Source organism: Odontesthes bonariensis, chromosome 10 (genome assembly GCF_027942865.1).
Source record: "Odontesthes bonariensis isolate fOdoBon6 chromosome 10, fOdoBon6.hap1, whole genome shotgun sequence".
Lineage (NCBI taxonomy): Eukaryota > Metazoa > Chordata > Actinopteri > Atheriniformes > Atherinopsidae > Odontesthes > Odontesthes bonariensis.
Window position 1 is genome coordinate 21118814 of NC_134515.1, and position 17669 is coordinate 21136482.

The window sequence follows — 17669 nt, forward strand, 5'->3', positions numbered from 1 at the left end:
TGTGGAAGAAGCAGCAACGTAGCCATTCAGCCCAATGTTCTTTTCCTCGAAAGTTAGCACCATCAGGCTTTGATAGAACTGCGTAAATATATGAATCACAAAAATAACATGCTACTCTATATTGCTGTCGTCTTTCTGCCTCATACAAAAGACAAAAATGCTCACAGCATGGCAGCACCTACGCAAGAGAAAGCCAGTGGGTGTGCTAATCTCTGGAGACACGTTAGTTGTACAGGGCAAAAGAGTTTAATTTGGATGCCAAGCCCTCTAGCTACCGACCAACACCATAATCAAGTGAACCACAGCAGCAGGGAAACAGGCGCACAGAGAAAGACTGAATCTACAAATCGACAGAAAGAGAGGATGCAAAGAAAAATGGAATGCTCTCTGCAAAAGCCTTTATCAAAACGCTGTTCTTTGCCAACAGCCCCTGCAGGGCATTGATCCTGCCTGCATGCCTCCTGCTCTCTTGTCGTGACTGCGCTTCAAAAAAGAAACAGGAGCAAAAACTAAACAGAAATACTGGCTGGGGTGTCAGTGTCTGCTCGTATTTATTTTGATGGCGATTAAAACGCTAATGATTTCATTCTCATAGTCCCGGATGACCGCAGAGCTCATGGATAGTGTGTAGATATTTGCAGATGTGCCTGTGACGGTGTTTCTGCAAATTCGTAGAAGTTCCCAAACAGTCTTGCCAAACTTGCTGCCTCGCTCTGGGGTGCTGGCAATTCAGAGAGGAAATCAGAGAGTCACTGAAAAAGAACACTTCATCCTGCCAATAGAAGGATTTAATAGAAAACTGTGAAAAGACGCAGAATCATACATTTTATGATCATCTAAAAAAAAAAGAAAGAAGAAAAAAAAAAAGAAAAAGTAAAAACAACAACTCCAGAAAAGAATTAAAACTTTCATGGAAGTTTTGTCCCGTGACTTTCTTGCAACTGGGTATTTATGTAAACCAAGATTGTGAAAACAGGTCGCTATCATCCATAAGGTCATGGACAAAAACAACTCACTCTGAAGATTCTATTTGTGTTTAAATCAAACATCTGACATTTTAGAATGTCCTCCAAAGACACTTGGCACAAAGGAAATGATGGGAGGGAAAGATTAGTAGGAAGGAGATCATAAACTCGCTGTGCAGGAGCTTTTCTAAGCGCTTGCTTTGGTTCTTCTACTCATTTTGAATCAGCAGTGGGGGTCCACTTCTTATAGGCTACTACTAGTGAGGAAATTGCAAATGATACAGTACTAAAAGAGTAGTATTGTCTTGGTCCAGTAGCAAAATGGAGAACAAATTTTAACATGTTCAAAAAAAATAATGTAGATTTTCTGTTGTTCAAGTTTTCTTGTTAATTTCATCAGTGCTGCTCCATTGATGCCTGCTTTGTATATAAATGACATATCCATGTTTTTCAAATGATTATGTATTGAAGTATTGGGAAAAAAACTATGATATTAAAGCAACCAAGTTTTAATGTAACAAAAGAGTGACTATCAAAATAAAGTATATTTAAGTAGTTTTTAATAATTTGTGAGGTGATTGTGAGGTGTTAGTTTATGACCTAATTGCAGTCCCACTCCCTCCTTTCCCTCCTCCTCCTCTTCCCATTTCCTTCATCCAAAAGGGGAGAAAAGAGGCTGGCTTGTTAACTTAATGGGCTCGACTCTCCCGACACGCAGTCATTCCTCGACTGGGACTCACGTACGCTGGCCCGACACGTTTCGCAGCCGCACGCAGAACCAGAGGAGTTGCGGCTGGTGTCAGAGGACCACTGGGATACAAAGCAATTATCCCTAAATGTGATGAGAATATAAGACTTTTCTTTAACTCTTCAGGATAAACTGACTTATAGAGGGCGAAAACATTCTTCAGCCTACTTTTTGGAAATTGGAATTATTATCTTATTTCTATCCAAAAGGTAGGTTATCTTATTTCATGTGATGTTAAGTCCTCCAAATTGCTTGGGAGCGACTTCATTCCTTAGGGTGTGCATACCGTACAAAAATATTTTTGTGTCCAAACAAAAAAATGAGAAAGTTTATGCCTCATTGTATACGCTCGTATTCTTTGTTTAGTTTTTGCACGTTATTCAAATCTGTTGTTACCTTTTATATTTTTTAGCTGAAGAACGTTTATCGACGTATACGTCGTTTGCACCAAATAATACATGACAACATGACATTGCAATGTTTTCTTGGTTTATTTCCCCCTAATTATTTTCCCATTATAAACGTATGATACATTCATTTTACGATTATTTCCCTCAACCTGTTACAGCGTTTGCTTGATGCTGTAATATCAAACGTACACTAGATGGCGCAATAAATCTCCGCACGTCATTCATGTAGTTCTCAAAGGTTGAGATGATAATTAGACAAATCATTTCCGTTCAGTTTATCCCTACAGCAAGGAAACTTTCTTGTCTCATTTGGCTCCAAATGCAACATTCCTGCGTCATTATTCAGGGATTTGATCGACTTGATCTGGTCCACAGTTCTGAACTACCCTCAAATTTAGCTTTGTGACCGCAGCCTTCAGACTGACACATTTTGAGAGAGCCTGAGGTGGGAGTGTTACTATGGCTTCTTCTCTTATTTGCTGTAATTATTATTTTTTTGATTAATGTAATGCGGAGACAGCTCATTGGGGAGGAACTTTATTTACCTCCCGGCAGCTATACTCTTGTCTTGTGCTGACGAATTCTTGTCCAGACTAACAAACAACAAGCTTTTGCATAAAGCAGAGTCTCTTTACCATACAAGGACAAAGTAAGCAGTGTGAGTCTGACTGGAAAATAGTCAGACAGTTGGAATTGATGGTTCAAATGTGTGTGTTTCCTGCCTGCCTGCCTATTAGTCTGTGGGTTGACCACTCTGCACCTGCCAGTCTGTCTGCTCTGTGACTCTTCCTCCCTGCCTGCCCATCCACCTGCCTTTTTCAACATGGATCCTCAGGTCAGTTGTCCCCCTGCTGCTGAGTAATTTGGCACTTTTTCTGTTGCTCTGAGTTGTTCTGCTCTCTGTTGGGCTTTGGTTGGGCTTCATCTCAGCAGCACTGAGCAGCTTTCCACCACATCAAAGCTTGGCGGCATGAGAGGAGCTGCCAAACAGTTCCTTTTTTTAGGCACAGAAGTCACCAAATTACAGCCGCTGGGGCAGTTAACCCCACCCTATAGTTCTTACCGGACCCGCCTAGCACTAACAGCCCATATATCGGAAGAGGACGTGTCTTAAGGATGTGTGTGTCTGTTTATGTGTTTGCTCATTAGAGGAAGAAAATTAGATCGTTTTGAATAGATTGTTTATTAATGTACATGAGAAAATGTGTTTGGGCTGGCATGGCTTCCTACATGCAAACATTTGTAAAAGTTTTACATTTGTGTTTTTGTGCAGCTTGGATCAATTTCCAAACAACAGAAGTATCCCAAAGTGTGACGCAGACATTGATTTATTCTCTGCAACATATCATGTCCAATATTCTGTGCACAGTCAGCACAGTGATCACTTTGAACCACCATGTGATTTTAATCGGCACTGAGTGTTGACGTGGCGGCTGCCAATGCACAACTGTTGTGATGCCAGCTGGCACTCGGTAAGCCCCCGCCCCACCTTAACTCTGCTCGCATGGCTGCCAACACTGCTAAAGAGCAGCTTGTAATACAAATAGAGATAAAAAAAAAAAATGAGGCAGCATTGTATGCCTTAATTGATACTGTCAAGTCAGGTGGATTTTGGGCAACTTTAGCTTTGACTTTGAACTTGCAGGGACCAAAGGGAGGGGGTGGATTTGTGTGGCATTTAATGATTCTACTCACATATCAAGTAAATCGTTCTCTTTCATGAGAGACAGTAGAAAATATCATAGTTTTTGTCTTTCCCTTGTTGCAGTTGTGGAACAAACATGAAATTACAGCATCAACACAAAGCATGTGTAACTCGACCATGGCAAAGGCTGTATTTTAGTAACATCAAAGTAAATTCAATGAATTTGAGACCTGACCAGTACCTGGCACTTGTTGGATAGTGCATATAGGACATGCAAAGCTAATCTCAAACATCAAGTGTGGGAAACTGAAACACATTAGCAACACATCGACATCAGTCGACATATATCCATCCATACATTCATTTCTGAATTATTTTCTCATTGCTTGGCCTCCTCTGTTCTTTTTCCACCTCCTGTGTACAACACAAAGCCAGTGGAACTCACATAGGTGTCAGTTATATGTTGCCTGTTATGTGTCTCTGAAAAAGAGGGATCAACGCTCCTGTAATGAGCTTACATACCTTTGCTTTGGGGAAATTCCCCACTCTCTTAGGGAAAATAATCATTGCTTTTGTAGATCAAAGAAGCCTCAACCTAACCGAATGCTGAGATGCTTGTGAGGACTAAGTAGCAAAACTCCATGTCTAAAACCATGTGAACATGGACACATTTGAATGGGATTTGTTGAACATTGATCCTAATTGTAAGCTCCCTTACAACTGGCATTCCAATTTTTTCCAGATATTTAGAGGCTTAACTAATTGTAAAACCAAAAATGTGTGAACGTGCATTAAGGGGTCCACTTACTTTTGGCCATCAACTACAGCAGAGATGCTACCACTTGGACATTCTTACATCCTTCTGGCCGCTGCTGAAACACAGCTCCCCCTTTTTCTTTCTGTCTGTCTGCCTCATGATTGTCATTCTGCACTCTACTCTTTATCTTTTTTCCATTCTCTTGTATGACCCCACACCCCACCCCTCTGTACACACACAGACACACAGTCCACTGCACCACACTTTACAGCTAGACAGAAATAGCTGCCCATGCATCCATCCATCCATCCATTAAACCACTGTTGGCCTTTGGGTGGGAGGAAAGCTGAGGCAACAACAATTAAGACTGAAGCCTTTGGTTTGTTTTTGTCTCAGCCCCGGACGTTCGAAGGCTCACAGCTTAACTGAAGGGAGAAGGGAGGAATTCATATGTACAAACACTAGAGCCAGATAAAAGTGGTTATTACAGCTAAAGGGCTCTTGGTGGTGGGATGTAGTTTAGTCTTATTGTCATGGTGTGTAGTAGCCATACACATCAGTTGTGCTGATGACAGGCTGCACCAGTTCCTGTCTCTCTTTTTTTTTATCTCCTCCATCATACCCTATATCTATATCTACAATCACATCTGACAAAAGGAAGGCCAAAGCAGCTCTGCAAATTAGAGCACGGGTGTCACATTTCTAGATTTACAGTATATACTTGCCATAATGTTGCAAAAAATAAACTGCCAAAATTGTAGGCATATATATATATATATATATATATAACCTTCTGTGTGTAATCGGGCTCTTTTAGTGTGTCTTTGTATGTTGCGTGTCATTGTGTGATGCTGACTATATGCGCTAGTTGTTGGCTGCATTCTTCTGGTCAAGACAAGGCCGTGGTGTTTTTTTTCTTTCTTTTTTTCTGCAAAATGGTATAATTTGGCAGCTATTTTTATTGCAGGGAGCAGACTACAGGGGCCAGTTGTTCATGCTCACAGGCCAGGTCCCTATCATGCACAGGCTCTTTGTTTTACTGTCTTTAATGCCTTTAAATGATAGCACCATGTGTTTAAATAGAACAAAAATGCTCACAGGGAATTTATATGCAGCTTGAAAGTATGATTTAAAAACCTCATAATAGATCAGTTGTGCCACAACTTATACAAAACTAAACAGAGCATTAGTGAGGTTATGAATGTGCTGAGTCAGTATTAAATTGATAAGCACGTGTTGTTTATTGACCACTGAAGCACAGTGATGCCTTACTGTGACCACAATTCTGTATTTCTTAAAGAAATGTTTCCGTCAAGGCTCAACTTTTGTTGGTTAAAAGATCTGTATCAGTTTTAACAATATATTCTTAATAAAGTTTGGAATGAAAAGCATTTCCCCAAGATTAAAAATCACTCTAAACTCCCCAATGGGCTTTATTGATGCTAAGCTATTTTAAGTCGTGTGAGTCAGTGCTACTTGAAATGGCCTTGGAAGTTAGATTAAACAACCTCGTAAATATCAAGTGTGTGTGGCTGGTGTCACATTTCTTAGAATAGGACTGAGGCATATTAGCAACTCTGAAAGACAAGAGTGTTACCTACAGGCATCTTAAGATAAATTACTGGATCATCCCTTTTTCATGACCCTCCGCCCTGATTATGGGAAGTCAAATTTTGTTCGCTCCTCGATTCAGCGGAATTTGGGCAGAATCCCTGATCTTGTCTCAGCATGATCCAGAACTCTCAGAAGATGTATTTCCCTGCTAACCATTGGCATTAAGACAAAGATTAGTAGGATTAATGAGCTAAATATCAGATAAGTAACTTACACGACAAAGTTAAAGAATATAGGGTTTTAGGTCCCCCCAGGGTCCCGTGTTGGAGTGGGTTTTGCTTCATAGGATTAACCTCAAAGGTCACAATTCTGGCAGTATGGATAAATGGGCCTGGTATTAATATGTTTAGCTAAGAATTTATTTTAGGTTGAGTTAGAGGGTGAGTGTGGTCATATTTTTCAGGTCAGTGCAAGCAGGATAAAGCCAACAAACAAACACAGACATACACACATACTCACATGTCTGGTGACCTCAATTAGTGTTGTGTGTGTGTGTGTGTGTGTGTGTGTGTGTGTGTGCATGACAATGACATCATGGAGTCTATTTCACAACAGTCACATATATGTGTCTGCACTTGCAGACCCAGTTTTCCCTGCAAGTGAATGGCTGCTTTGTTGCAAAGCTCATTTGCAGAATAAACTTTTCCATCATTTGGGTGATGCCCTCTTTGCTATCTGATTGGCTGCTGAAAAGAAACTTGCTTTCAAGGGAATTGTGTTGTGCAGCAGGCAGACAGGGGCATTTTGGTGTGTTTTAAGAAACTTTTCCTCCCAGGGTGAATTCTTGGCAAGGGTGACAGGGGGAATGAGTGCATTTCTCCTCACCAGCCTCCAGCTTCAGTCTGCCTGGTAGGTGTGGTATAAACGTAGAGACTTGTAATTTGGGATAAGTAGACCATTTCATAATATTTTTGATCACTGCACCGACTACATCTCCATGGCCCGATTAACCTGTTAGGAGGCCTGTGGTCAAAAAGTTTGTGACTAGTTTCTGGATATTGATGCATTTATAATTACCCAACCCACTCACACAACAGAATGTAAAAGAGCTGTTTGTGAATAGAGCAATATATTGAAGTTTCATAATAAAATGTAAAAAATTGCACCGATATTACATTTTCTTTCATCACATGTGCACAAATGCACCCTAAAGATTTGATTTGTCAGCACATCAACATGCTGCACCTCCATAAGTGTTTGTATGTGATCATGTCCACTTCCCACGTCTCGCTGGTGTTCATTTGACCACAAACACTTATTGAGAGGAAGAAAGTGAGGGATAAAGAACTTACTCTGTCTTACAACAGATTGCTAGTTTGAGACTTGTCCTGCAGAACGTTTTTGGTAGCTGGTGCATTTTTCTACTTCCCTCACATTTGCAATGACTTCTTTCAGATTTTCTACTGCACTCTCACCCACAAATGGTTGGGTTTATAATGAATATATATGGTGAGGTTTGCATGGTCACAGAGGCATACATTTCTACATGCTTACAGCAACACATTTTATTATTCATAGATTTCATAGAAATTCTTGTCTCCCGAGCACTATGACAGGAAAGAACAGCCAAGGGATTTGTTGCCATCTCACAATCACCAATCATCGATTGTGACAAAGCTAAATGTTTTGGGGCATATGAACAAGCTTACATTGTTCTGGTGACACTGAGCTGAACTGACTCTGTCTCCTGCATGCTTCCTTTAATCACACCGCTACTGAACCAAAAATACACAATTTGTCTTGAAGCAACAAGCAACTTTCTGTGCTGGAATAACACTGCATACCTGAATTTTTATTACATACGCTATTTCTGTTTTTTTGTTTTTTGATATTTTAGGTATACACAAAGTATTCCCCAGAGGACACACTTCGATAAATAAGCCTCCAGTTTCAATAACTTACATTTGGTTTTCTGAGTTTTGAGCCTCATGGGCATTTACCTGCTTTGACAGACTAGGAACTCAGCCTTGTCCAGCAGTTTTCCTTGCACCCCCCCATACTACAACAACCCAGACATTTAGATGTGCACAAATAAACATTGCTATACTGTTCTGTAATTTGAGTGGATAAAGCCCCTGTCAGCACACCCATTCATTTATTCATCTATCCATTTTCCTTAACTGCTTAATCCAATTTAGGGTCACGGGGGGGGGGGGGGGGGGCTATACCAACTGCCCTGTCAGCACATTCTAACAAAATTCATCAGTTTCACAAACACACAACCTGAATGATAATAACATTACGCTTCAAACTGAACACTATAAACATTAGGAATGAAGGATATATTGCAAAGCATTAGTAATATAATGGTGTAGTTTTAGGTATACACATCTCTATGTATACATATAAATCTCTCTCTCTCTCTATGTATGCATGTATTTGCAGAAAAACTCATGCTGCTCATCTTTTCTCTTTGTTTTTCTCCAGGTGCTTACATCGAAGATGCCGCCACATTGCTCCATCCTGCTGTTGCTGTGCGTGGCCCAGCTGCTCTCCCCCTCCTCCGCTTTGCCCTTCGAGCAGAAAGGCTTCTGGGACTTTGCCTTGGACAGTATGGACAGTGGTGGGATGATGGCAATGATGAGGGATATGGAGGAAGGTTCCGCCATAGAAATAGACCCCAGCCCCCCTCCCTACATGCCCACGTGCCCCTTCGGCTGCCTCTGCCAGCGCAGGGTCGTCCAGTGCTCTGACCTCGGTTAGTGAGAGTGCATGTGAGAGAAGCAGAGCTTCAGTCTCAGGGATGTTTTTTCATCATATAGTGTGTGAGTGTGTTGAGGCTACCGAAGAAAAAAAAAAATAAAGGATTTGAATGACTGAGCATGACCAAAGCCTTACAGCCCCAGAGAGTAAAGCTATATTATCTAGGGGAGGGAATTTCTCCCTTTTGGGTATTGCTGGTGTATTTTGACAAGGAAAGGCATCTCTTTGAGGGATTTTGTGTTCCAGACTTTGTGAGTAGATACAGGGTGGGAAAGATGTTGTCTGTAGAAAAGAAGACTGTCGTGAGAGAAGGAGGCGGAAAAGTAAGATGGATCAACACAGGAAAAGAGGGAGACATAGTTGAGAAGAAAGACAAAATATTTTTTAAGGGGCAGTTTGACGACTTACTTGATTTCTTTGAGGGAGCTTTCTGATGGTTCTCTGGTTTCTGGACCATGGGCAGAATGTTTGATTGAAACCACGAAGAAAGGAAAAATGAGTTAGTGCTTTGAGATTTAAAACATTACTTATAAATGATTAAAAGTGATGTTGCGATGTTTCCATGAGAAGGTTTTGGAATTGAAATTAAAGATGATTCAGTTTTATGATTGCAAAGGTAAACACAAGATCAATAAAAATAAAGTTTTATAAAGTTGAGCAGAGTTTGTTCTTTCCTGTCAGATCACTAAAATACATCCTACCTAAATAGGCTTAATAATACTCCTACAGTCAGACTTAATCTCAGTCTACATAAGCATCCAACAGATATTAAAAGTGCACGCTTTTCTCCCTTTGTCTATTCTTGTTCAGCTTAAAGTAACTGAATTCACTCTTATTTATGGATATAAAGGTTCTCCGCTTTATACTTGTCACATAACTACTACAAGATGTCTGTGTTTAGACATAATGGTTTTGTCGAATCATCATTTTACAAGCTCTATATATTTACTGTCCCCAGTCTTTGTGCAGTGGGTAAATGTGGAAGCGTATAATTTCCAAGATGTCAAACGCTTATTTAGAACAGATGTATTTTGGTGGTGCCGCCTGTCTTCTCTCAGTGTGCATCCCAGCATGATGTTGAGTATTTGTATTGAGGGGAACTGGGGTTTTAGAGGGTGCTAGTGTTGTCAGCTTGTAGTTAAGTCTTTGAGATTCGTGGCAGATGTGGCTAAAGTGCGGTGGCTTGTGGTTGAGAGGGTCAAAGGATTCTCTTAGTCAGGGTCTCGGTGAAATTTTGTTTCTTTTGTCAGGTTTGTAACTGATGTCTGCAGATGTGATGCAGGCAGACAGTGCAGACTGAAGTTTCCAGTTGGCAGGAGGCATGCCAAAAGCTGCAGGTGCTGAATGGAAGGTAATATTTCCGACCACATGAATCAGCTGGACGACATCCTGTTGAGTTTCATGGCAGCTGGAATAACTTTGATACATTTCAGCAAAGTAAATAACAGAGGAAAAAAGTCTGCTTTGTGATTTACTCTTGATACCAAGGACCGAAACGTAATCCTCCCCCAGAACTTTAAGAATTTAATCCGATCTTTGTGAGCACAATCTTGATAATTTCTAGGATCAAAGCACTTTACCAGCTTGCTCAGCATTGTGTGGGTGGTGTTTCAGCAGATTGTCAGAAGGAGCTACTGAGGGTTTGATCCTGTGCGCTGTCATGAAGGGTGTGGTGCAGCACAGCCAAAGCCATATATCTAAAGCTAAATGTAGCTGGACAGTTCTGGGTAGTCCTGTGGGTCAGATGTGGTCGGTGGCTGACTGGATCTGAGCAGGACAGCTGGCACTTCCTCACCAGCAGGTCTAGTTGCATCATGTTCTTGGTTCAAATGAGGTTTGCCGGGTATGGATTTGTGTTCACATCCAAGACCACATCAGATGCACTTGTCGACGTGGCTGTGTGATGTGGCTGGTTGCTGTGTTTGGTTGTCAGTTATTTCTCTGGAGATCCTTGTATGAAATAATGCAGGTGTATTTCTTAATGCCCTTCATTGTGGATTTGTTACAATCTATTGTCAGCTTGTCATAAATTATTACTCAGTAAACAATATTCATGGGCAATCTTAACAGCTTTGGTTTTTATTGTTTCTCTTGTTGCAAATCAGCCAAAATATATGACACAAATTCCCAATGCAACACAGTTTCACCACTCACATATTAACACACACAGCTTGTATTTCTTTGTATGTGGCAGGGTTGCGCCCTTCTCCTTTTTATTTGATGTGTGACTTTGCTGATGGTATTTAAGTCACATCCTATGTGACTTCTGTGAAATGGAAACCAGATGGAAAACATCTGTTGTCCCCATCTGGTGTGAAGGGAATTTGTGTTTCTGTGTGTTGTGTGTGTGTGTGTGTGTCCTATCGCTAGTGCTGCGCTGACGTCTCCATGTGACCTCAATGGTTGTGTCTATGTCCACCTTTCATATAATAATAGACATAGAGAACAAAAGTACTCATTTGAGATAGTGTGGGAGTGTGATTAGTTTTATTTTAAGGGCTGATGGAGCTTTAAAACCCACTGTGACTATTTATTTTTCAAAGCCTGTGTCTGAGTAAGACATACTAAGAGCCTGCCCATTAAAAACAAACTGGTTTTGGGTGTTGGTTGACATCCACCAATGGAAGCATTTAATAGCTGATGTCTCCCTTTTATGTTTTTACTGGTTTTGACTTCTGGTTTTGACTTCAGGTTTGACAGAGGTGCCAAAGGATATTCCTCCAGACACCAAGTTCCTGGATCTGCAAAACAACCGCATCACTGAGCTAAAAGAGAATGACTTCAAAGGCCTTTCTAACTTATATGTAAGAGTCTGGTTATTCATAACGCCCCACTCAGTATCATCTCAAAGATGTGCAACTGCAGCTTTTATTATATCATCGTGATCCCCATTTCCTTTGGGATTTGGAAGGCAATTTCCTAATTTAAAAAAAAAAGACCTCCACTACATTTTGCTCTGAGAGCTTTAACTGTATTAAGGTTTGTGTCTGATGCCAAAGCTGTCTTAGCAGTAAGGCTTAGTAATTCACTCCTGACCCACATTCAAGCGCACTGACCAAGAGCAACATTAAATTTGGCAGCTTTGAAAACTCACGTCACAACATCATACAAAAACATCTCTATTAAGGTGAATTTACCTCTTGCCTTCATAAGTCTCCATCTAGTTCGGAATTTGAACTTGTGCAAAATGTCTCTGAACATGTTTTAGTTCACTTAAACATGTTCAGCAGATGCATAGGGCACCAAAACAGGCTCTTGTAGAATTTGACTGACCAAAAAAAAGGAACCTGTTGACTTTGTGCTCTCCTTGGTTTTTGTTCTTCTCTTCCTTTTTTTCAGGCTCTGTCTGTGAGGAATAACCACATTTCCAAAGTCCACCCCAGAGCATTTGCCCCTTTGAAGCACATGCAGAAACTCTACTTTTCAAAGAATCAGCTGACCAGTATCCCCAAAAACTTGCCTGCCTCTCTGGTTGAGTTGAGGATTCATGAGAACCTCATCAAAAAGGTGGCAGCTGGAACCTTTTCAGGACTGGGCAACATGAATTGCATAGGTTAGCAATGCTGATGACTTCAACAAGCCAGTAAATATTATGTGGTGTTCACCACAGCCTTTGCCACTGTATTGCTGCTGGATTGCATTTTCAAGATCAAAAGGTTTTCTTTTTACTTGATGCTATAAATACCCTTTTTCTTACAGAAATGGGGGCAAACCCCATCAAGAACAGTGGTTTTGAACCCGGAGCATTTAAGGGACTGAAACTGAATTATCTGCGTATATCTGAGGCTAAACTAACTGGGGTGCCAAAAGGTAAGAACTCACTTATGTGGCTGAAATGCTGAAAGATTTACAATGGTGATATTCCACTGTTTTAGATTATCCAAAGTAGTAGCTCACCATTTTTGTAAATAGTGTTACTCTCTTACATGAAAATGCTATTGCAAAGCGGTATCACACTGAAATGTGACTTGGCTCTGTTGGTCCACAGTGCAAAACACAGCAGTTTCACAAAAAATACATACAGATACATAGATTGTTAAATTTCTACACTTTTTATGTTCTAAACAGATTCAATTTCCGTGTATTCCTTTCGAAATGACAAAATACCAAGGTTTTGCATGATACGTTCATTCTGAGAACAAGTTCAAGCCCCATCCGATCCGTTATTGTGCAAGTCCTTATCATTTTTCTAATTTGCCTACAGTCACAGTTGAATAGGAGGATGCATTAAAAACATACATGGTTAGGGTTATATAGTAATAATAAGTCCATGATATATTTTACAGATAAACATGTGTTTAGGCTTCAGCATAAATGAACAGGGCTGAGACTGGGCAGGGAATTTATAAAGTCAGCAGCCAATTTGCTCAAACAAAGCACAAAAGACCTTTTATTTAAGTCATGTTGGTTTAGTATGTGCAATTTTTTCCTTGCCTTTTGCCTGACAACTCCCAGGTGATGATTCAGGATCCCCTGAAACCAAAAAAAGGAATTTTTAGATTTAGTCTTGGATGCATTTAGCAAGCTGCATATAACGTGCCAATTCATGGTTTAAGAGGTGTTGGTAGACAGCTTTTTTCCCCCCCTTTGAACACACCCAGTCTAACTGTTCTCCCTTATAATGTAATGTCATGTGTTGTCGATCCTGTCATGTAAGGCCAAAAAAAAGAGACAAAAACTTAAATCCATCTCACAAAATTTCATATTCATTAACTGCAGAGCAATTTGTCAGAATGGCATGAAAGGTCCAAACAGTATGGGATAAATCTGCTAAACTTAACCCCAAAATTAATGTTTGGTGTCTGGCTTCTAGATCTCCCAGAGTCTCTCCATGAACTTCACCTGGACCACAACGAGATCCAGGCTTTGGAATTAGAGGATCTGAGCCGCTACAAAAGCCTCAACAGGTCCTCCTCACACTTAAACACAGCACCCTTGCACTCTGCCTGCAAAGATATACACTCAGTCAGCAGTGCCCCTTAGGGGTAAAAACAGAAACTACATTTAAATGCCACTTAAATATAGCATGAAATCAGTGCTGTTGTGTGCTGGTGTGCGCTGCCCCATCACGGTGTAAAAAAAAGCTGCCCATGTTCCTTTGTGTGATGCGTGCAAATTTCTCAACAGCTTCATTCACAAGCTTTTTTCACAACAGAAATTTGAAGTTGCTGAAAAAGCACAACCACATATTTTAACAATGGCTTTGTGTTCCTAAAATGTCAAATACACCCATCACATTCATACATTTGCTTTGTCAATTGTCAAATGTGAAAATCTCCAACCACCCCTGCTCTCGTTCCCCTCCTTTTTTATATGCCTCTCCCTTGGATGGTTTGTGGTCACAGGAACATCGATGGGTTTTTAAAATCCCTTATTCCCATCTTGATTAATATCACTTCACCGCTTTGACAATCATCAGGGAATTCATTAAGGTGGCAGTGCCCTGTTGACTGCCCATTTAACATTTATCCACTTCTCTCTTTTTTTCATAGACTGGGTCTTGGCTTTAACCATATCCGCAACATAGAGAAGGGCAGCATGTCATATGTGCCAATGCTGAGAGAGCTGCACCTGGACAACAACCGCCTCACACATATTCCCCAAGGCCTTCCAAACATGAAATACCTACAAGTTAGTCTGCAAAAAGTTGTTTGCCAAGTGATTTCAGACATTCTACGTCCTCTGTACTCACCTTATACTTTGATGCTCCTTCATTTTTAGGTGGTGTACCTGCATTCCAACAACATCAGCCAGGTGAGCGTGGATGACTTCTGCCCTCGAGGATTTGGGATGAAGAGGACATTCTATAATGGCATCAGCCTGTTTGATAACCCTGTCAACTACTGGGAAGTGCAGCCAGCGACGTTCCGCTGTGTCAGCGACCGGTTCGCCATTCAGTTTGGAAACTATAAAAAGTAAAAGCAGAGAAATACGGAGAAATGGAAAGAGTGAGGGGAAAGTGACAGAGAAATGGGGAAGAAACAGATAATTTAAACGATAAGAAATAAAAAAAACTTGAGAGATGGTGTGAAGGGAGTTTATATTTGATATTATTACATTTATTATCGTAGTTTTTGTAGAGAGAATAAGTGATGGAGAAGATGGGCAATGAACTGATGGAATAAAAAGAGAAATAAAATATACAATCCCATAACTTGAAGTGAGTGGACAGCAGAACCCCTGCAGTACTGCAACTGGGTTTTTGTTCTTTTTAAAATCAGGGTTTTGAGAGTTTTACCATCTGAAACAGATGAAGAAGAGAATGTTTGAGAAGAATGTTTTTCCCCGAGCCTACGTCAATGAAAAACGAATACTGAAAACTTGTGAAGCATTTCATTCCATTTTCTTTTCACAATAGCTATTGTTGTGACAGATGTCATTCTTATACTTCTAACATTTTGGTTAAGATATGAGTAAAAAATGAAAAGCGATGCATTTTACATTGTTTTATACATATATAAGGGTGATATATGACTTCCTGTGTGTGTTTATTTGTTAAATATATTACATTTGTCCCTGTTTCACTGCTCTGAGGCCATTTGGTCCTTAACTGTGATTAAGAAATAGGTAGTCAAAGATTTGGAAGGATTTCTTTAAACCATCTCTAGAAACAAAAAAATACACAAAAGTTAGCGGATTAGCTTAGCTTCAAGTTTGTCACTATTTGATTGATTAAAAGGGAAAAGGGTGCCCTTAGAGCAAAAGACATTTTCTTAATGATCTCTTACTGAGTCTATAATGTGCCTTTATTCAATATTAGCTATCTGAGCAATATCTTAATACAGTATTTCTTAACGTGACACAGATATAGAGGGGTCCTTCTCAGACTGAGGAAACTCACACCAGCTTTGCTTTAAAAGAGAATGTAGGCATTGTGTCCACTTAGTGCTACAAAACAATAGTAGTGTTCATGCAATGTTTTGCACAGTTTTTCTTACGCTATATCTGCTTTAGGGTACTATTGGGGGAGGGTGGGGTGGGAGGTAACCTTTTTACGTTGGTAGACCTATTCGGAGCTATTTTAGCCACAAGTATTATGTCCTGTTTCTGTTCTGTAACCTGACAACCTACAGCTGCATGTGAATAAAGACATTTTTAGCCTGCTGCAATGAGCGAGAGAACAACTAATGCCCCTGAGTTGGATACTGTGTGAGAAATAAAGAGGAAATGCCAAAAAAAAAAAGAAAAAAAGTGGAAAACATTCAGTGAATGAATCTTAAATTTTGTAAAGGTTTAAACAAATGTTTATTGAAAATATTTTAGAAGAAGTTGATACCTGAACACCAACATGTACAGCACCGTCACGTTACACGCTCTCTGGAGATTCAGTGAGGATTCATAGAAGAGAGAAACTGCCGTTTGTGGTGTTTTGTCCTGAAGTCATGAATTTGTCAGTAATTTGAATCGTTTTGTTTTTCTCAATCGGTTTTGATATGAGCCTTCATCTGATATCTGTTGAGGGAAAATAAAGACTAAACAGTTATTTGTCAATCAGCAGGTATATCTAAACAAAAGAAACTGATGCCATTTCATTGATTAACATAGTGAAAGTATTTTGTTTTTGTAACTAAGCAATTATTTGTTGGATTTGGTGTTCTGCGGTTGTTGTGTATCAGAATTGTTTTAGCATAACAAATGCCTTGACCTATCATATTCCAACCATGACACTGTAAGGCTCTTTTGTGCTTGATATGGAGTTCATTTCCAGCCTTTCATGCTCTTTCTAAAGAGCTTCTCAGGCTGAAGCCATCTTTAGCACCAATCATCCCACAGTGAAGAAATATTGACAGAAATTAATCTAAAAAGAAAAATAAAGCATCTCTGCATCGGTTTAAACTATCCATCCATCCATTTTCCATAAGTTAAGTTAAGATAAGACTTTATTATCATGTAGAGATACACGAAAGTCCTCCACACACTCATAGAGACAGATGCTGGAGCAGTGGGCAGCCATTCTCAGTGCCTGAGGAGCAGATGTCGGGGGGTTAGGTGCCTTGCTCAAGGGCAACTCTTCGAGCAGTGAGAGCGGGAATCGAACCGCCAATTCAGGCAGGGTTGCGGGGGACTAGAGCCTACCCCAGCTCTATTTTTTTTGGGTGCTGGGAGAGAGCCCACGTTTACACAGGGGGCAAATTCAAACTCCACACAGGAAGGCCCCAACCCTCCTGCTTTGAGGCGACAGTGTTAACTAACTACCACACCACCACGTCTTTTTTTAAAAATAGTATTGGCCACATATCTCTTCAGGGTTACACATTGATATCAGTCTTAAAGATCTGGCCCAGTCCCAAACGCTTTTCTTGCTGGCATCACATTTAAAACGAGCTAATACACGCCATAGCCTAGAAATCTAGACGCCCCTAGCGGCCGCAAATGGAATTTGCTCCGGGGCTATACTGTACAGCTTTTTGCTGTACGGGTCTGGCTTGCTAGGCTATACACGCCAGTGAACAGCATATCTTTGTTTCAGGGTTCTATAATGTTGTCTAACGTTCAGGGTTAAATCAGTGCTAAATATGGTATTCTTCACTACCTACACTTTACACGGTGTCCAGACTGTTTGGAGGGGAAACTGGATTGTAATAAATCAGACTACTTTTTCCATTTAAAAATCTAGAATATGTAGGCACATAATTCAGTTTGGTGTATGGGCAGAACGTTTTACAATATAGGAAAATCTTCATTTAAACAGTGTCGCGACTTCCACGCGGTCCACGTTTAATTTGCATACATATTGGTAATTTGCTCAATCAAGCATCAGTGGCAAAGTGACTATATCCTTTTATTTTCGAAAGTGCCGCTCAGCGCGTCACCGCGGTGCGCCTCG

The 17669-nt window shown here is 40.4% G+C and overlaps 1 protein-coding gene across 1 annotated transcript; it reads left to right on the top strand.

Annotated features, from left to right (window-relative positions):
• Nucleotides 1-1676: 1676 nt before the first annotated feature.
• On the top strand, nt 1677-15954 carry bgnb (biglycan b). Its single transcript, XM_075476853.1, has 8 exons — nt 1677-1922; nt 8567-8837; nt 11534-11646; nt 12182-12395; nt 12542-12652; nt 13656-13749; nt 14335-14473; nt 14564-15954. The coding sequence occupies exons 2-8, from the start codon at nt 8582-8584 to the stop codon at nt 14759-14761; spliced, it is 1125 nt and encodes a 374-aa protein (XP_075332968.1). The 5' UTR covers nt 1677-1922; nt 8567-8581; the 3' UTR covers nt 14762-15954.
• The last annotated feature ends 1715 nt before the right edge of the window (nt 15955-17669 follow it).

What these genes read in the sequence shown, in the direction of transcription:
- bgnb (XM_075476853.1), top strand. Translation starts at nt 8,582, where the DNA reads ATGCCGCCACATTGCTCCATCCTGCTGTTGCTGTGCGTGGCCCAGCTG. An exon ending in AAGGCCTTTCTAACTTATAT is followed by an intron (nt 11,647 to 12,181) that starts GTAAGAGTCTGG and finishes CCTTTTTTTCAG; the next exon opens with GCTCTGTCTGTGAGGAATAA. An exon ending in CGCTACAAAAGCCTCAACAG is followed by an intron (nt 13,750 to 14,334) that starts GTCCTCCTCACA and finishes TTTTTTTCATAG; the next exon opens with ACTGGGTCTTGGCTTTAACC.